This window comes from Pezoporus occidentalis, unplaced genomic scaffold (assembly GCF_034315485.1).
Source record: "Pezoporus occidentalis ecotype Australia unplaced genomic scaffold, CSIRO_AGI_Poc_V1 ctg153, whole genome shotgun sequence".
Lineage (NCBI taxonomy): Eukaryota > Metazoa > Chordata > Aves > Psittaciformes > Psittacidae > Pezoporus > Pezoporus occidentalis.
Window position 1 is genome coordinate 2223144 of NW_026913350.1, and position 18644 is coordinate 2241787.

General features: G+C 51.7%; 2 protein-coding genes across 7 annotated transcripts in view; one reads left to right on the forward strand and one right to left on the reverse strand.

Moving 5' to 3' along the window:
• The first annotated feature begins 78 nt into the window (after nucleotides 1-78).
• On the forward strand, nucleotides 79-8673 carry KDF1 (keratinocyte differentiation factor 1). 5 transcript variants are annotated; one of them, XM_062611507.1, is made up of 6 exons: nucleotides 79-145; nucleotides 1235-1394; nucleotides 3380-4493; nucleotides 5731-5805; nucleotides 6460-6530; nucleotides 6729-8673. In XM_062611507.1, exons 3-6 carry the CDS (start codon nucleotides 3398-3400, stop codon nucleotides 6771-6773), a joined length of 1287 nt encoding a protein of 428 aa, XP_062467491.1. In that variant the 5' UTR covers nucleotides 79-145; nucleotides 1235-1394; nucleotides 3380-3397; the 3' UTR covers nucleotides 6774-8673. The 5 variants fall into 5 exon arrangements, with proteins under 5 accessions (XP_062467491.1, XP_062467492.1, XP_062467490.1 ...); XM_062611508.1 differs by lacking the exon at nucleotides 79-145 and adding an exon at nucleotides 452-528; XM_062611506.1 differs by lacking the exon at nucleotides 79-145 and having other exon boundaries at nucleotides 926-1394.
• A 3959-nt stretch (nucleotides 8674-12632) lies between these two features.
• The window catches only part of NUDC (nuclear distribution C, dynein complex regulator), a 40496-nt gene continuing 34484 nt past the window's right edge, over nucleotides 12633-18644 (reverse strand). Inside the window, exons 4-10 of one of the 2 annotated variants that reach the window (XM_062611518.1) lie at nucleotides 17717-17917; nucleotides 17256-17342; nucleotides 16988-17101; nucleotides 16342-16536; nucleotides 15703-15786; nucleotides 15174-15292; nucleotides 12633-13492 (exon numbers count right to left, since the gene is read on the reverse strand). In XM_062611518.1, coding sequence (XP_062467502.1) covers nucleotides 13441-13492; nucleotides 15174-15292; nucleotides 15703-15786; nucleotides 16342-16536; nucleotides 16988-17101; nucleotides 17256-17342; nucleotides 17717-17917 — 852 coding nt within the window. In that variant the 3' untranslated portion in view covers nucleotides 12633-13440. The remainder of the gene's footprint in view (nucleotides 13493-15173; nucleotides 15293-15702; nucleotides 15787-16341; nucleotides 16537-16987; nucleotides 17102-17255; nucleotides 17343-17716; nucleotides 17918-18644) is intronic. The other variant, XM_062611519.1, reaches the window with a different exon arrangement.

The window sequence follows — 18644 nt, forward strand, 5'->3', positions numbered from 1 at the left end:
CCCACCGCTGGAGCCCCGTGCGGCGCGGACCGGGTCGGCTTCGCCGTCCGCGCTCTGCTGTCCCTCGCGGCGGCCCGTCGGGCCGGGTCACGTGGCTCACCTGGCCCAGGTGAGGCGGGGCCGGGCGCCGTTCGCTCGCTCGCAGGTAACAGCGGGGCGGGGGGAGCCGGGCCCCGGCCGCGACCCCAACCCCAACCCCGGCCCCGGTCCCGACCCCGGCCGCGGCCCCAACCCCAGCCCCGGCCCCAACCCCGCCGCCGCTCGGCGCTTCCCCCGGCGGGGCCGCCCGCCCTGGGCCCGGGGGCAGCAGCAGGAGGCCGCGGCCGGGAGGGGCGGGCACCCCCGTTGCCTCCCCCTCCGCCAAGAGCGGGTTCTCCGTCTCCGTGCGCCCCGGGGCGGGGAGGCTGGCGGCTGAGGGACACCCCCCCAGCGCCCCGGTGCTGTCGTTGTTCCCCCCCCCTTCGCCCCGCTCTGATCCCCTCCCTGCTCTGGGGCCTTCCCGGCCCTCGCCCTGCGAGGCTGGTGTCGGTAGGAGCTCTGCCGGGGGGTGCTGGGTCTCTCTGGTCCCTCCTGGGGTCGGCTTGGCTTTGGAGAGCTGATACCTTGATGGGGAGCGCGGCGGGGACGGGAGGCTCCCCCTCCCCCACCCGCTGTTCTCTGCTGCCGGCTTCTCCTCTCCCCAAAATCCACCGTCTGGAGGATGTCGGGGGCGCAGAGAGGGCAGAGCAGCCTCCGCTTGGGGGCCCAGGCGGGGCTACCCCTCCCCGCAGTGCTCCCTTAGTGAGGAGGAAGGGGCAGCACCGAAGTGGAGTCCTGTTGTCAGCTGGAACAGGAGGTGCTTTGGGCCGGGGGTGCCGGGGAGCGTTTGGCAAGAGGCAGTTCCTTGTCTGGGCTGTTTGTATCCTAGGTAGGCTCAGCTGAGAGGGTGCAGCAGCACAGCGAAGAAGCCAGCTCCGTGTTCCTCTAGGCCAGGGTCTCTATTGCTGCCCGGTGCCAGGGGTCTGAGAGCTTTATGGGGTGGCTTTTGGCATCTGGCAAGGCTGTTTAGAAACCACTTCTTGATGCTTCCATCTACTTATGATAAGCTGGGTCGTGTATCCTGCATTTAGGTACCTCAGTTACTGTTCTTGCTTCCCTAGTCCCTAACAACAACGGCAGTGTGGCTATTGGCAAACCGATGTGACCTTGTTAAGTAGATTCACTACTTAATTTAGCTTTTTCCAAACTCTCAAAGGAAACCCTGTCCTCTGAACAATGAAGATCTTAGACCCCGGCTAACTCATAGATGCACAAACTCCTCGTTCTTCTGAAGCAGATGCTCAAGTTCTTTAGGGGGATCTTCACTTTCCACACCTGGTACCTGTGTGAGACCAGAGAAAGCTCCCACCCGTCTTGTGAGTATCAGCTCGGCCATGGGGTTCAGTCAGAGCTTTTCTTTAGGGCTGTGTTAGGCAGCTGGCTCCAGGTTTCAGACCAGTCCCTTGCCGCTGGATCGAGGTGCTGTGTCTTGTCTGTGCTCCTGGGGAGCTCCTCCAAGGTGTGAGCTGGTGGTCACAGCAGCCTGAGCTGAGAAGGGGAGGGAACGGGGCGAGCTCAGTGCTCAGGACCGGAGGCGTCTCTGATGCCTGATGCCACCGGGGGTTTGTGCAATGGCAGGCAAGAGGTTTAATCTCTGTGCCTGCAGGTGTCTTTCTGCAGAGCTGCGATAATGCTCCTCCCTGTGTCAGAGATGCTCTGAAATGTCAGGATGTTATATATTGTTATATAAGTGGTTGTTACTGTGCAGTGCATGCATTAAAATCTGATGAGGCCATGCTATTAAGAGCATTTTAAACTGCATTACAGTACTGATGAAGCTGAGGTAAAAGCCCTGTTCCTAAGTGAAAGCAATCAAAACTCTCCACTGATGCTCAGTCGGGGGAGCTCTGCCTGCTCAGCAGTGAAATTGGAGTGTCTGGGGCTTTTATATTTAACATATTGTCCAGGAATGTGCAGAAGGAGCTCCTGGGACATGCATTGCTTATGGATTTTTGTAAGCTAATGGAGCCAAAGCATTCCTGGAAAGCAGTGGTGTGCTGTAACTGCCTGACTTTCACTCTGGGCCTGCTTCTGTGTGTGGAAAACACAACTATTTGTTTTTAAGAAGGGCAAAGGAGGCAGTACTCTAACAGGATAGGATAGAGGTATATATTCATGCTTAGGATGCCCTAAGAAAGTGCATAGTAGAACAGCAGGGAAAGTCCAAAACTGCTTAAGCTATGGCTGGGCTTTCACTGCTTATTAATTAGCCTAATGAGGATTTAAAAGGATCTCTTGGGGGTGAAAGCAGTGTTAGCCAAGAGGCTTAGAAACCGTGGGCAGTTTAGGGCCCCATCACAGTCTGGGCTAAAAGCAGCTGCAATAGGAGTAGTGGAGGGTGACAGCCTTGATGCGACTTTCCTCTCCACCACCCAGTGCTGAGCTTCCTTCATAAAGGGAGATAAAATGTGCCAAGCTCTGCTTGATGGATGTGTGGAGCTCAAGTGTGACAGTGTGCAAACACAGTTTACTCCTGTGTGCAGAGCTGGGGCTGTTGTGTTAGTCAGTGAGAATGGTTGAGCACGTAGGCTGCTGGTAGGGTGTCTGTAGTAGGGCTTTGTGAAGGTTTTGCTCCTGTGAGGCTTGATTTGAGAGTGACTTGATGACAAGATTTTCTCTTTAATCCAGAAGAAGACAGTTTTCGTAGGAAAGCCTTTGGCATAACTTGGCCTTAGCATGACTAGCAAAAAACATTAGTGTTAGTAACGCTGCTATTGCTAAACCCTCTAAATAGCATTGAATAATTTGGAGTCTGAATTGGCAGCTTGCATAATGATTGATTGCTTGTCATCTCCTCCTGGGCATGGTGTGTTTTGAAATGGATAGGCACTGTCAGGGCCCAGTTTAATCCTAAAGAATGCAAGACGAAGGGGAAGTTGTTTAAAAGAAGATACTTTCCCTCTGGAGCCTGTCAACTGGCTCCACCTATGGCTGTGATGCTCATTTACTGCTCTGGAGCCTGAGTCTTCCAGCTGCATGGAGGAAACCTCTTCTGAAGGATACAGGGATTTTGATGTCTTAAAAACAGTCCTTTTAAAACAGCTCTTTTGATTGAAGCATCTCCTGAAAGGAAGCAGCAAAGTTGAATGGTTGGAGAACCCTGAAACACAGGCTGGATCCCCTCCCTGTGCAAGTGAGAGCAGTGTGAATCCTAGTGCAAAATACTTGTGCAAATAATGGGACTATCAAATTGGGGAATCACTGAATCTAAATGTTGGGTTCTTCTCTGTTGATCAGCAGCTTGCTAAGGTGAAACTGGTGATGAATCCTTTGTTTGACTTGAGACCTCCTTGTTCTGCAGGTGCCTGAGCAGTGAGCCATGCTGGGCCGGAAAACAGGACTCCCCCACGAGCTGAACAGCCACCGCCAGCTGAACCAGTCCTACCAGGAGGCTGTGCCCCTGCGGACCAGGGCATCCAAGGAGGCAGATGTCAGTTTGGAGGTGTTCAGTGGCTCTACACCTGAAATCAAACAGGGCCGCAGCAGAGCCCAGCAGATGCGGGATAGGAAAGCTCGCAAAGCTGATCTCAAAGACTCCAATGGGAGAGAGGCAGAAACGATTACCTTTATTTCTGGTACAGCAGAGGCTCCCCCAAACCAGAGCTTTTGCTGTTCCTCTCTGTCTCAGGCCTGGAACACATACAAGGCTGTTTTCTGTTGTATAGTGACCTGTGGGGGCTGCTTTCAGGACTGCAGTGTCTGTATCCCCTATCCAGGGCCCACTGAGACCTCCACCGATGATGGAAAGAATGGAGATTATAATGGGCGACTGCCAAACAGCCCTGCCAACGTCTCTCCCACTGAGAAAAATGGGAACCAGATCAAAAAGTCCAGCATGGGTAGCAGTTTCAGTTACCCAGATGTGAAACTGAAGGGCATTCCTGTCTATCAAAATAGGAGCCCCAGCCACCACCTGGAATCAGATTCGTGCTGCAAAGAGCTGCTGCCAGAGAAGCCCTTCAGGAACAGCATAGAAAAGCCACCCCTCCCCAGCAGCCACCGGAGTTCAGAGGAGTATTATTCCTTCCACGAGTCTGACCTGGACATCAGCGAGCTGAATGGCTCCATGTCCAGCAGGGAGATTGATGTCCTGATCTTCAAGAAGCTGACGGAGCTCTTCAGCGTCCACCAGATCGATGAGCTGGCCAAATGCACATCAGACACTGTCTTCCTGGAGAAGACCAACAAGATCTCAGACCTCATCAATAGCATAACTCAGGACTACAACCTGGATGAGCAGGATGCTGAATGCAGGCTGGTCCGAGGCATCATTCGCATCAGCACCCGGAAAAGCAGAGTCCGGCCCCATATCTCTATCCCAGCCAGCCAGAGCCATGAGGAGAAGTCCAGCAGAGGCAACGCACCAGACAGCGGGAATGAAACCATGCTGGAGTCCATGGTCATCAGCCAGGATGGTACGTGTGGCTTTCCTGGTGCTACTGCTTCAGAACAAGAGGGTTATTTATATGGAATCACAGAGTAGTTTGGGCTGGAAGGGACCTTAAAGCTCCTCCAGCTCCAACCCCTGCCATGGGCAGGGACACCTTCCACTAGAGCAGCTTGCTCCAAGTCCCTGTGTCCAACCTGGCCTTGAACACTGCCAGGGATGGGGCAGCCCCAGCTTCTCTGGGCACCCTGTGCCAGCGCCTCAGCACCCTCACAGGGAAGAGCTTCTGCCTAAGAGCTCATCTCAATCTCCCTTCTGGCAGGTTAAAGCCATTCCCCCTTCTCCTGTCCTTACATTCCCTTTCAAGAAGTTCCTCTCCAGCTTTCTTGTTGGCCCCTGTAGATACTGGAAGGCTTTTGATTTTATCAAAGCCATGGAGATGTGACAATGGAACAGAAATGAAGGCTGGTGCCTGTCTTCAGGCTGGGCTTTTTTTCCTGGGATGTGTGAATGGAGCTCCTTCTGTATTACTGGAGATCTCTGCTTCTCACCAGTCATTGTGTTGGGGCTTTCTAGATAGTATCTTTCACTGTCAAGGAAGTTTGTGCTGAGCAATAGAAGTTCTGCTGCTACTGCAGTGATTCTGCTTTCCTCCTCACCTCTAAGCTGGGCAGAAAGACTGAGTCAAACTTAACTGGTATGACCAGACGAGCTGGCTTGTGCCTGAGGATGTCCAGTTACTCAGCTGCCTCTTTCGCGTGAGCTACCAGTGCTCTTTGCTAATGCCACCCTTAGACTATACTGTGACTGGGAGCCTCCTTGGAGCTGGGACTTCCTCCACACAGTGGGTGAGGAGCTGACAGTAAATATCCCTGCAGAGAGGAGGGAAGGGCTGCTGCCACAGCGTAAGTGCTTCCTGGCTGTTTGAGGGATGCTTTCCTCCTGGTCTGGAGCACTGACCTCCAGAATAGCTTGTAAGAGAGACCTTGGAAAGCTCAGCGTGGGGGTTAAGGAGAGGTCCAGAAATAACGGAGGAGGAAACCGGGTGGTTTAGCACTAAGGCTGCTGTTGCTTCCTGGTGTTTAAGAACTACAAAGCTCAGATTACCAAGACAATGGTGGAAGCAATCAATGGGACTTTACCTCTCCTATTACCTGAGGGTGGTGCCTTCCAAGTTGAGCCCTGTGTATTCCCTGGCTGGGATCAGTCTTGAGTCACAGCTGCCCATTCTTCCCTGTCTCAGCCCCTCTTGGCTTTCATTCCAGATCTGGACGTGCAGATATCTGAAGAAACATCAGCAGATGTGATAGCCAGGAACATGAGGCGACACAGCAGTGCAGGTAACATACCTGGCCAGGGTTCTTCATTGCGGATATGCATCACAGGAGTGAGAGGAATGCCCTGGATCTCCCATGTTACACCATCCCTCAATTTTCACGCCCAAAGGCTGGGCTGACACCTGTCTCTTTAGGTTACCATAAGGAGAGTAGTTCTCTTGAGCTTTGGGCATGAAAGGAGCTCAGAAGACTGCTTGGGTCGGTGGGTGCTGGAAAAGAATGGAACCCAAGTCTGGAGTGATCTCTGTCCATGCACGATGCTTGGCCTGAGAGCTTTCTGTCCTGGGGTGTCTGTGGGGCTGTATTTGGGGTGTGACTGGCTAAGGTCACAGCTGGGTTACACTGGGAACAAAAGGAACTGTGCAAAAGAGAAGCAGGGCAGGGTGATGGGCTGTCCCCTGAGCTCTGATCCTCCCGGCATTACATGCTCCACTCCACAGAGCAGCCCAGGGCTAAAAGACAAGTTTTCTCATGCATAATAACAGATCTGTCCTAGGAGATGGCTACAATACAGGCAGGGTTGTTCCCTGCCTGTGGGCTTTGTGTGGCTTTCTCCTCCCTCATGATACACAAAGCCTTTGTGGCAGATGCTTGCCTAACTGCCAGGCTGCTACAGTTCACGCTGTCTAATGTCACCCTCTCTTTTTCCTCTCCAAGGCTCTCCAACAAGCAGAGATTCCTCTTTCCAAGACACAGAGACTGACTCATCCGGGGCACCTCTGCTTCAGGTGTATTGTTAAGGAAAAGGACCCAAGCAGCAGGCAGGCATTCCGAGGCTCTGCTGCTATCAGTTTTCTCCTCTTTCAATATGGAGTGTGCTATGCCACTTACTTTTTCCCCCCAGTCCACCCTGATCCTTGGTTGAAGCCAAATTTCTCCTGCTCTCTAGATTTCACAGGATTTTTGTGTTTTCTTGGACAATATAGAACATCAAGGAAGTGAACTGTGGAGCTAATGAACCTGGCAGGTGAAACGTGTGCCCAGGGAAGAGATGACGGACAAGGAAGTATCAAATAACTTGTGCCTTTGTGATTTCCATAATTCATGTTTAGCTTCAACAACCTCTGTGGCCCAGCCCTTTTCCTCTGCTTTTGAGGATCTGTTGCCCAATTCTTGCTTTCTGGCATTGCAGAACTCAGTTTGGGTAGGGAAGAACTGGGTGATGTCTCTGTGTTTGTGCTGATCCTGAGTTGAGGACCGAGCACTTGCTCTCCAGGGACCCAAATCTCTATTTAAAGTTGCTGGGTGAGTCCCAAAACCATTTAAATCCTTTATCCATGGTGCTTGCAGAAGCCAGGTCTGCCTTTTTCTCCACTGACCACCCTTAGTGGTGTCATCATCTGCTGCACTTATGAGAAGGTTCAGGTAACGTGGTTCATTTAATCTCTGGCCTCTTGGGGTGTCTCCTGAGATAGTGCCAGTCACAGAGGGGTGGGATGCCCGCACAGGCATCCCCTTTCTCAAGGAGACCACGGGGGTCAGTGCTGCAGTCACTGCCAGGTATGGGTTGACCTGTCAGCTCTTCCTCACTCATCTGCCCAGCCCTCTGCCTGGCATTCACACTGGCTGCTGGGCCAGCCTTGCACTTGGGATATGGCAGCAGAGGGAAAGTTGGTTCATTTTGAATGGGTTTTGTAGTTAGGAATAGGGCTGTTTGCCTATTCTTGCTTTGAGAGAAAAGCATCCCCTCAGGGGGTCTCCAGGGGTCCATGAGGACCTGCCCTTCCATGCCTTCTCCTTCCCTTTGCTCCGCTCCAGCTGCTCAGAAGCCAGGAGATGGGGCATTGCCACCCCGAGGGCACAGTGCCAGCTGGCCTTGAGGGCTGCGGCGTTGCAGCAGGAGGAAGCTCTATCTTACTGCTGTTACCACTTGGATGTTTATCAGAAAGCAAACAAGGTGAAGCCATGGGACTTGTTTGTCCGTTCAGGTGCCCTTGGACGTGAGCAGAAAACACTTCAGCTGTGTTTACCAGCCATGGCATAAATGCACCCACTGGTTTCTGGGGGAGAGGGAAACCAAAATAGCCCCCGTGCTTTGGTGTGGACCATGGTTTTGTGCCTGACTTGAACTAAACCGTGCCTTTATTTCCTAGCCTGTGATTACTTTTCAAATGGTTTGCTAGGGAGGGAAAGGATTTAATTCCTCCCATGAGCAGCCAGGCTTATTTAACCAGCCAGATCCCTTTGAAATGGTTCAAGTGCCTGTTGGAGCCTGGTTTTGTGACCTGCTCATTCCTGAGCATGCCTTCCTAACTCATGGACGTGACCAAGCCCACACCTGGGGACGCTGACGGAGAGAGCCTTTGAAAATGTAGGGGAGAGACTGAGACTTGGATTTGCCTTCCCCTCCCTGCTTTGTTGGGTTGTGAAGAACCCCATTGATGCAAGCAGGAGCCCTGAAGCCAGGCCAGGACTCCCAGAGGAGCTGTGTTTGGTCGCCTCCTTCCAAATGCTACTGAACGGACCCCTTTTGGCTTCCTGCTTCTGAATGGATTTGTACGTCTGTGTTTGGACCAGTTTACTTCAACGTGTGCACTGAGGCATCAAGCATGGGTCACGCTGACATGCAGCTCTGTGCTCTGCGCTGAGCTGTGGAGACGAGGGCTGAGGATGGACTTGCAAAGAGCTGCCAATCGCCATTACAGATGCAAGAGCACGTTTTTCATGTTTAGTCTTTGTATGAAGAGTGAATGTGGATGGATTAAGCTTGCAAACCCCCCCCACCCCCCAAAACCCCACCAAGAGGAAGACTCTCAACTGGATGGTCCCTGAAGCTGGTGCCCCTGTGGTGTCTTACGGGATTCTTTTGCACTCCTTGGCCTTATATGTCTGATTTGGTCATTTTTATAAAGCAGAACGATGTGCTCTTTACCTGTGCTGTGTCTCTTGCATTCCTGCTGGCAGCAGGCCGGGGGAAGCCTGGGCCAGGCCAGGAGCATTGCTGGTCCCTGCTTTCCCAGCAGCACATGGACAAAGGTAACTGTCCATTGGGCAGTGCGTGCCCAGGGGGATTGATTGTTCAGAGGCTGAACGTTGTGGGCTGGTGCACGCGGGGAAGCTGGGGGCAAATAAAGGAGCTGCTGGGAAGTGCCTGTTTGCACACAGGGAAACTTGGACCTTCCCTGAGAGGTGATGCTGGAACTGAGCTCAGGCATTAATAGAGGCTCTGGAGTGGCTGCTGGGCTGGATGGATCTGCTTGCAGGGGGGAGGTTGGCTCACTCACTGCCCCTGTGACCAGTTTTGCACTGATTTCACTGCAGGATCTGAGCTGATGACCTGCAGAGCCCCATTCCCTGGCACTGACCTCCTCTCCCCCTCCGTGGGCAGAGGACACAGGGAGGTGGTTGTGGTGGGTTTTTTCCCCTTGGTGTATAGGACATCTCCAGGCAGAAGAGGGTGGATGGGGTGAAGGATTGGCATTAACCCCTTTTTTGTTTTCCTTAAGTGTAGTCTGTTGAGGACTTCTTTGGTCCATGCAGACAGGCAGAAGACTTAACCCCAAACCTGAGTCCTGCACACTGTCCCCTGCCTGTTCTATCCTGCTTCTCTTAAACCAGTCCACCCTTAGGCACCAGGCACAGCCCACTGCACTTGTGTGAGATGTGTTTCCTGGAAGGATTTCAAAGCCATAACCAGGTAATGCTGCTTTCTCTCTGAGACAGGTCTCCAGAGGAGATACTGTGCCTGGAGCCCTTGAACCAGCTGCTTGGGGCCCCAGGGACATGGAGCAAAGGCTGCCGGCAGCAGCTTGCTGGTCCACCTCTAGCAGCCTGTGTGGGGATGTGGCCATGTCCCCATCTGCTCCTAAACTTCCCTGCTAGCTCCCTGGACAAGCCTGGGCCACACTTTCCTGCCCTCTGCCTGCCCTTCCTTTCTAACCCCCTCCAGTGCTTTTCCTGGAAGCAGGATGTCTGCCCTCAGCACTCATTGCAGTGACCAAAGTGACTGAGGAGCTGTAGCACACAGCGTTGCTTCTGCTTCTCTCAGGCCCATCAAATCCTTGGGAAGAGGCTGTTCCTGAGGAATCCGAGTCTAACCCCTGCTCAGTACAGCTCTGCTCTCAGCTCATCCCCTGCCCCAGAACACTGCTGCCAAACTGCTGCTATGGGATCACTGCAATTCCTGGTAACACCGGCAAGCTTTGCGTTTCAAACTACAACGCTGTGGCCAGCTCTCCTGCTTCCGAGTTCACTGCGTGGACCGTGGGGTTTCTCGCTCCCAGCCACACACGGAATGAACCCACAGCGGGGTTTTGTCTGCTGAAGGTTGTGTTTGTGGTGACCAAGCTGCCTGGGCTGCTGCTGTGGGGGTTTTGCTCTGTTGAGTGTTCTGCAGGGACCTGGCAGGGGTTGGTTGCCCAAGTGGGGATCTTACAAGCACAAGCGGGCTTTACCCGGCTGTGTGCATGTGAACGGACGCTTTCCACCCCAGTACTTCCTTCTGGGAACCTGACTCAGCACCTTTCTTTTCCTGAAGACGTTGCTTGAGTTTTATTGGGCTTGGTTTTGGCAGCAGACTCTCCAGAGACTCGGTGTCCTCACCATGCCATGGCTGTGCTGCTCTTTAGTGGCTTCAGTAAGATCCAATGTACTGAGCAGCCCAAGGAACCCCCTGTCAGGATCAGTAACTGCTGGGAACGGTTCTTTGAGTGCTAAAGAAATCAATCCATCTCCCTTTTACACCCTGCACTATTGATTTTAGTGTGTTTAGGAGTTAGAAAGTGGATGGATTGACACTGATTCTTTACAGCCTTGGCGGTAGCAGAGGAGCTGGGGCTTCTCCTCAAAGTAAGTGGTGATGCTCAGTAGCCAGTGCCTCTGTTTCCCTCACTGGGGCTTTGCTGTTTCGTTGTTCTTTCCAAAGCAGTCTGGGCTGTTCCCCAAACGGTCTGATCTGCAGTGGTCATTGAGAAGCTAAGCCAAGAGCTGCTGGAGAGCAAAAGGAAAGACTGGGAGAACCCTTTACCATATGGAACATCCTCTGCAGAGCCTGCAGCCCTTCAAGGGATTGCTCTTACAGCAGGTGTGAAGGGGCCAGGCCACTGGAGGAGCTCTGGGCTGTGCTCTGCTGCGGCTCCGGCGGGTGGCAGCACCCAAACGGCTTCTCCAGGTGACTTGGGTGTAGGAAAGCAAAGGGACCTTCCCCGCTCTGCTGGGCCTTAGGCAGGGAAGATGCCAGCAGAGATGAGGATGGATTTGCAGGGCTGGGTTTCCAGTGGTGCTCAGTGTTTCCCTGCTGTGGTCTCCAGTAACTCAGACTGAGATGGGGCTTGCCGTGCTTTAAACCACTTCTGCAGCTTCTCAGACCAGAGCTGTCCTGCCTGGCATGATTTATTCCAGGGAAAACTGTCCTTCGGAAGCAAAAGGGTGCTTTGGATTCCCCTTGGCCTGGGGGAAGGTCAGTGGCAGCTGGATGTTTGCAGACCACAAGGCCATCAGGAGAAACACCTTCTGTTCCGCTGGCTGGAAGGGTTGAAGTCCAGGGGTAGTGCTGGGATCAACCTGGGATCACAAACACAGCGCCGGGCATTCACCTGCTGCGGGTCTGGAGCCACAGTGAGGGCCCTGTTTGCCTTTCCCTTGGCCTGCCTGGAAGGCCAGATGACATTCCTTTACCCCCAAACCCTCCCTCTCTGCTTCCTCTGGGGCTCCTGCCACTGCTTCTTCCTTGTCTTCACTCTGTCTGCTCTCAGGTGCTTCCCAGCCTGCAGCCTGAAGGGGCAGATGTGGATTGTCACAGATGCCATTACCCTGACCCCTGCTGAACACACCATGAGCCACGACCCTGCAGGGGCTGAGGACCTGAGGTTTTGGGTTTGGTGACACGGAATGAGCTCCACAAGCAGCACAGGCACCCCAAGGCCATGTACCTGCCACCCGCTGATTCATGCCAGCGAGCAGATCAGGTCAGGCTCAGGGTTTCTGGTGCTGGTTACAGGGCTGAGGTGGTGAAGGGGAAGTAACAAAGCTCAGGCTGGGCTCAGGGTGCTGCCATGAACTGTGAGAGTGTAGAACTGGCCCCGTTTACAGTCCTGGATCCTGCTGCAGGGACAGAGCCCAGCCGGCTCCCCTTGATCTCCAGCTGCACAAGGGAGCAGCAGCAGTGTTTTGACATAGCTGAGAACAGGGTGAAACTCATCACACCCCTGCCAGCTCACCCACACCACAGTGGAGCCCAGACACTGCCAGGTACCCTCACCCCAGGCCAAAGCACCTCCAAGGCGCTGCTTTATCACGGCCAAAGCACAGGCAGTTGTCAGATGAACAGTCACAAGGATCCCAACGGCAGCCACCCCAGCCTGGGTCCTTCCTCACCCACAAGGTCACTACTCCACTGGGTGGGTGCTGTTTTGATCCCAAGAGGCTATAAAACCGGGAGATTAAATGCAGACAAGGTCCTATTGTGTAGAAAAAAGCCCTAAACCCAAGCAGGCAGGTGCAGTGCCAGGCTGGACTTCGCCCAAGCCGGTTTTCCAGCCGTTTGTGCCCACTCCCTCTGGCTGGAGGTGGAAATGTTTCAGGGAGGCAGAGACAAGAACCACAGCAGCAGGGATCTGGGGTAGCCTGCAAAGGACTTTCCTTGTTAGCTCATCATAAAGGAGACCTGGGGCAAGGGTGGCTTCCTCAGCACAGTCATGTGCTGCTACGTGGAGAGTAGGGCTTGGTCAGCCTCGTGTTTAAGTGGAGCCTGGAGTTCATCAGCACTCAGGAGCAAGACACGAGGTTCCAACTGTCTCTCCTTGGCCAGGCAGGCACCACAGTCCAGAGCAGGGAGCCTGGAGGCATTGCCCCCTCCCTGCTCACACCCCTGCAGGAGAAACCACGCACTCTACTTGGAAATAAGCCACATTTTTTCCTTTATGTTGCACTGCGGTTGAACACGATATGAACATGCAGAGAAATGCCACTCGGCAGCAGGAGCTCAGGAAACAGCAGTGCCTGTCAGCAGTCAGCAAGGGAAGAGGCTCTTAGGAAAGAGGTAGGAGACACAGTCCCAGCAAGAACAGCCCCCCATCCCCTCCCCTGCCCACAGCCACAGGCTCCCCAGCCTTCCCTTACCATAAGGCAGCAGATCAACCCCTCCAGCCTAGAAGCAGCAGCAAAGGAGGAGCAGAGTGTGTCTCCACTGCAATAGCTGGTGGTTTTAGACTGGTGTTTTCCCTTCCCAAGGAGGCAGAAGGAGAATTTACAAACTAAACTGGCCCTTGTTTTCACAGAAAAGCAGGAAGCTGATAAGAAGGGAGTAAAAACTCAGGAGTACCTACTGCCAAACTGCAATGGCAAAGAGTGCATGAGCAGCTCGGAAGAGCCAGGAGACAAAGCTAAGTGATATATCAAGGGTATGTCCCAGAACCTCTCGACTCTGGCTCCTGTTGCTCTAACTCCCTTTTTGCTCTATCCCCTCCTTCTCTCTTAACTGCCCTTTGGGAAGTGTCTCAGATGGTTTCGGCTGGAGCTGCTGCAGCCTTGTGTTCTGCTCAACACAGGACAACTGAGGATGACTTTGTGAAGCTGCCTCCACTGCAAGCTCGGGTGGGGATGCTCAAGTGTCTACTCGCCCAAGGTAAGGGATGTCCAGCAATACGTATCCTGCCCCACTCAATGGGATGACTGAAAGAGGGGGGAGAAGGGGAGGGCTCAGTTGAATTTAGCTTTTGAAAAGTCCATTTCTGGATGCTGTTCCATGAACCTGCAAGGAAAACAAAGAAAGAGCATGAGTCAGCAGGAGCCACAGAACAGCTTGGCTGCCGGGAGGACAAAAGGCATCCCTACTTCCTGCACTGTCAAGTTTGCTTTGTCCCCACACCCTGCAGGGCAGGGACTGTTCTGCTGAGCTCCTTAGGGGACAGTCCCACACTACAACCTTTTTCCTCAGGTCAATGGTATCACAAATCCTACCAGCCATTAAGGTCAGCAAGTCCAGACACAGGGAAGCTATTAATTATCAAACACATACTCTTTAGCTGTTACCTCTCAGACAGACACGTAGCAGGAACGAGAGATTGCAGGGCAGAGGGGAGATTGTGAGAGCAGATTATGATTTAAGATCAAACTTGTTAACTTAAGCATTCCTGGGGACATGGGGAGTATCTCCAGTGCTATGACAGTGAAAACTCATGAAGAACATGACCAGAGAAACCTGGTTTCCGGCTAGGTGCAACCTGATTTCACATCAATGCCAGCAGATAGGAGTATTTGGACTCAGGTTGCCACATCAGAAGGTTCTGAGAACAATACACTGTGCCTCTGCGTGATCAGGAGTAAAGAGTGCACGGAGAAGCTCCTGGCTTTCTCCTCTGCTCTGCAGTTCACCAAGGGACACAACACAGGACCAGATGGAGATGCATAAAGTAAGGGCAGGCCTCTGTCTTCCTCCGTGCTCTCATCTCATGGTTTCCCCTGAAACACCACCACAGCATTTCCACTTTCCACTTCCATGGAAATAGGTGCTGCGAGAACAGTGTCTGTTTTTAGCAGCCAGATGGGCTTCACAGGCAGAGATTAGGACCCACCTGGGTGTCACTGAGTCTGCTTTGGCCTGAACAACATCTAAATGTCCTCTCTGCTCTTTGCCAGCCAACCTACCCAGCTCCAGAGCACTGAACGAGTGACCTTGCCAGCAAGGCATCCTGCATGTGGACTTCCCAGCAGGACAGGGCTACCTCCCACTCCACTAAACACACAGGCACTAAGGAAGTGTGTGTGGCCTCTGCTCCAAAGCAGCTTCACCCCATGCTGTACCTCAGGGCACTGATCAGAGCAAAGCTTCTGCCACTACAGACAAGCTAAGGAAGAAGAGGAGTCTGGCCTGCGACACCGATCCTCCTTCCAACCTAAGCTGTGGGTCTGTACTTGCTGAAGAAGTTGCTTGACCCAGAATTGCCTCCACACCTCCCCACATGGCCTTGGGAGATCTGTAAGTAACCTCCCTGCCAAGGTGCATTTATGCCAAACAGGGCAATAAAGACATAAAAGTGCTATTGGCTTGGAGACAGCATTCTGGTGGCAAGTCTGCAGGGAGGGGAGATTATCTGGGCTATGGAGAAGAGGGAGATTAGAAAACAATCGAGATCATGTTAAAGTTCAGTAGAGATGGGACCTCCAGTCCCTAACATGCTTTCTGGACTTGAAAGCAGATTAGGGTAATTCCAGAGCTAGGCTATTCCCAGAATTTCCCGTTATGCTTTCTACCCCCAGGGGCTTTTATAGACACTGGTGGCTGGCCAACAATTCAATGCCTACGTAACTGCAGATGTGAACACAGGTAGGATTGAAGGCCAACCTGCTTTCTGCTCATGTATTTGTGTCAAAGAGGAAGAGGAGAGGAGCTTGGGGAAGGGAAACTCCACAAATGAATGAGGTCTACTCACTTTTTCAAGATGTCTTGCTTCTTCTGTTCATCAGATGTGGGGAGGCCCATGGATTTCTGCCGCTGATCATACATCATTTTCTCCACCATACTGCGAGTTTCGCTGTCCAGGTCTGACAACTACAAGCACAGGCTTTAATTAAAAGTGGAATAACTTTTCTCAACCTAAACATACACCCTGCTTGCAGAGAACCTGAATACACTGAGGTGACAAATACAGGTTGCCCAAATAAGCTGTGGCTGCCCCATCCCTGGCAACGTTCAAGGCCAGATTGGACAGGGCTTGGAGCAAGCTGCTCTAGTGGAAGGTGTCCCTGCCTGTGGCACAGGGTTGGAACTTGATGATCTTAAGGTCCTTGAAAATCCTAATGATCCTACACACTGACGTTGTGCTTTGCTGTGAGCACAGGCTGCAGAAATACTTATACAGACACTAATTTATAAACTCAGCTTCATTCACTTGGAGTTTTGGAAGCACTTAAGTTCATGTAAGAGAAGGCTCCATTCAGTAGAACAAAGGGAGTTCTTACCTTTGAGTTCTCTGGATTAATTTTCTTGGTGTTGATTTCTGGGTCTGTGGAGACGAGTTTGTTCCACCATTCCATCTTGTTGATCTGAAGGATGAAGTAGCAAAAGTATTTTATTTCTCCTGGGCTTGCTCTAGGAATTTTATGCCTCAGTCACAGGGAAAATCTGAACATGGATAAAGGGTACAGCTTTCATTCCAAACCACTTTAGGTAGCCTGAATTTCCACAACTGGGAAACTTGAGAGCATGTCAGATGTCACCTTTGGCATGACATAAATGGGATTACAATCAAATTGCCTGGAGAGGCCCAGAAGGGACACAATAATAATAGTGTCTGTCCTTGGGTTTTCATGTCACTAACAGATGTCAAAACATGGCATTATTCCATTAAGGCACAACTTTAAAATGACTGATCTCCTTCCAGCTGAGCAATGTGATATCCTGGACTAGCATGAAGTCAGGCTGAAGACAGGGGGAACCTGCAAAACCCCACTTCCAGCAGTAGCCCTGACCAGGTACCAAGGATAAGCATGGCTCTTGTTTCAGCTGACAAAGCCCAGGGCTTTCACAGGTTTTGTCAGACTCTAATTTCAGGGAAGAGGCAGACAAGTCTGAATCCTCCCCAGTTCATTCTGCTTTACCTTCTCCAGGTGCACAGTGACTGTTTTGCCATCTTCAATCAGCCAAGAGCTCTCCTCCACCTTCACTTCATTGAAAAGCTCTCCATCAATGACAGGCGAATGGCCCTTCAGGCCAACTTTGAGGCGCCGTCTCTGGATATCCACCACCATGTCCTTCCCCTTCAACCTGAAGTTCACCTTGAAAGGGATGGCCAGCTGGAAGAGACAAAGAGCAAATTTCAGGAGCTGAGCAGTGAAGTCTCTCCTCACCCTCTCATGCTACTGTTCTAAGACTTTCTGCCTTGGTTTCATCAGAGTAAGACAGAACATGGAATATTTTCCTCGGGGTACTGAGTGAGTGGGAGGTAAAAGAATGCAAGAGTAAGTTTGGCAACAAGATGGCCAATAATTCAAAGGAACCATAAAAGGGAAGCAGATTTTAATGTCTTGCTAAAACAAGACCATGGTTTGGTAAAGTTAACTACAGCTTCTGGGGAATCTGGTTTAGTTGCCAAGCTCTCTCCCAGCTACTGAAATGCTGCTAAGTACAACTAAGAGTGTCCCACAGATAGCTGAGATCCAGGGCATTGACTCCACTGTTCCTAGAGCACCTGCTCTTAGTCCCTATCTCAGATTCCTCAGATCCTGGGACTAAGGCAACACTTACATCGAGTTCTGAAAGGGTCTGTGTCCATCTGTAATTTGGAAGGTCAGCTCCATTGCCAGAATTGGGTTTAAGTTTTCCTTTGTCCTTCTCATCTTCCTCTTCATCATCTGTTTCCTAAGCAACAATTTAAGGTGTAAAGTGTGGAATTAAGTGTGTGATTCTTAGAGAATGCCAGACTGGGCACACCCCTCCCATTCAAAGAGGTTTCCAGGGTTGTCCAGAAACTTTTTTCTCTCAGCCTAAAATAAAGCCCCTAAATGAGCTTTACCTGTTTGTTAGAATCTGAAGAGTCACCTTCTTCCTCCGAGGGTTTCACTGGGACACTGTTAACCTGTCCTTGTGCCTCTTTCTTCTGCTTAAAAAGAGAACAAACACCCTCAGCCAAACGTTGGCACCTTGTGTTACTTGCTGATCTGACACTAGGTGGCCTCAACCTCTTCAGCTGAAACCACAGAGCAGGACTGAAGACCTGCACTGAAGAAATTTTAGCCCTTAGAACAGTGTTACAGGAAAGCAGTGCTGCTAAGGGGAAGATTCCCTTGGTCCTCACAGCTTTGGATGACTGTAGCAGATGTTGTTGCTACAATGCAACAGTTGAGCCCAGGCTGACAGCTGACACTGCAACGGAACAAGTCTGAGCCATTTTAAGCCCTCACTGCTACCAGAACTACATGCAGGCCAGTGAAAATGACCCAAATGGTACCTGAAGGCACCAGACCTCGCTTTTACCTGGTTGATTTCCAGCTGCAGCCTTTCTGCTTCCTCATCTGTAAGTTCCTTAATCCTTGGCTCGTTTGCTTCTTGCTTTTCCTTAGCAAGCTTTGCAGCTCGCTCTGACTTTTCACGCCGCTCTGCCTCCTGACGAGCCTTCTTCTCCTTCCGTTCCTTCTGGGCCAGTTTGTTGTGATGGTTGAAGGTGTCTGTGATCAGCTGAAAGACAGGAACAGCACCAAAGGGGGTTAACCAACCACTACTCTTTCAAACCCAAATGAAGCCAATTCACTGTTTACTGAGAACATCTGTAGATGTTGTGGCTTTTCCCTTCCTTTTCGCTCCAGTCTTTTGACTGAAAATCTAAACTGGCAGAAAAAGAGTATTTCCATGTAGCCCTTCCTAGTTCTTCCTTACACAGGGATTCTCATGGAGGTAAGAGGGAAATAACAGTTCTCCATTTGTCCTGCCCTTTGTGCAGTTCCAGGATGAGCAGATGCCTAACCCAGCCATTTGACAGCTACTCCATCTAAGACAGCACAGCTGGAAAAAAAGAGACACCAGATCAAAGGTTTTTTACCTACTTCTCACCTTACCCATGACTGGGCTTTTCCAGATGGAGACTTGGTGCCACGTTTTAGAGGAGAAACATTTGAAAAGCTCAATGATTTACACTCAGGGGCAAGTTCCTACATAAATCCAGTCCCAATTCTCATGTTGTTGTGACTATGAAAAGCAAAATGTCAAGGTCTCTGATGCAAAGGGCTCTACTGCTCAGCAGGGAAGCTGAGTACATAGGCAGGAAGCCAGAGCAACTGCCCCATGGCTGATAATACCAAGGGCACTGTGCAAAGAAGCACGTATGAGAACTGAAGTTTGCTCCGGAAAACAATGTAGATAGAACCCAAGAAAAGGAACTGGAGAGATTTCTCAGCCAGGGCGGTGG

Bases quoted from the DNA above. Each gene is read 5' to 3' on its own strand.
- KDF1 (XM_062611507.1), top strand. From the start codon at position 3,398: ATGCTGGGCCGGAAAACAGGACTCCCCCACGAGCTGAACAGCCACCGC. The intron at 5,806-6,459 runs GTAACATACCTG...TTCCTCTCCAAG, and splicing joins GAGGCGACACAGCAGTGCAG to GCTCTCCAACAAGCAGAGAT. The intron at 6,531-6,728 runs GTGTATTGTTAA...TGGACAATATAG, and splicing joins CCGGGGCACCTCTGCTTCAG to AACATCAAGGAAGTGAACTG.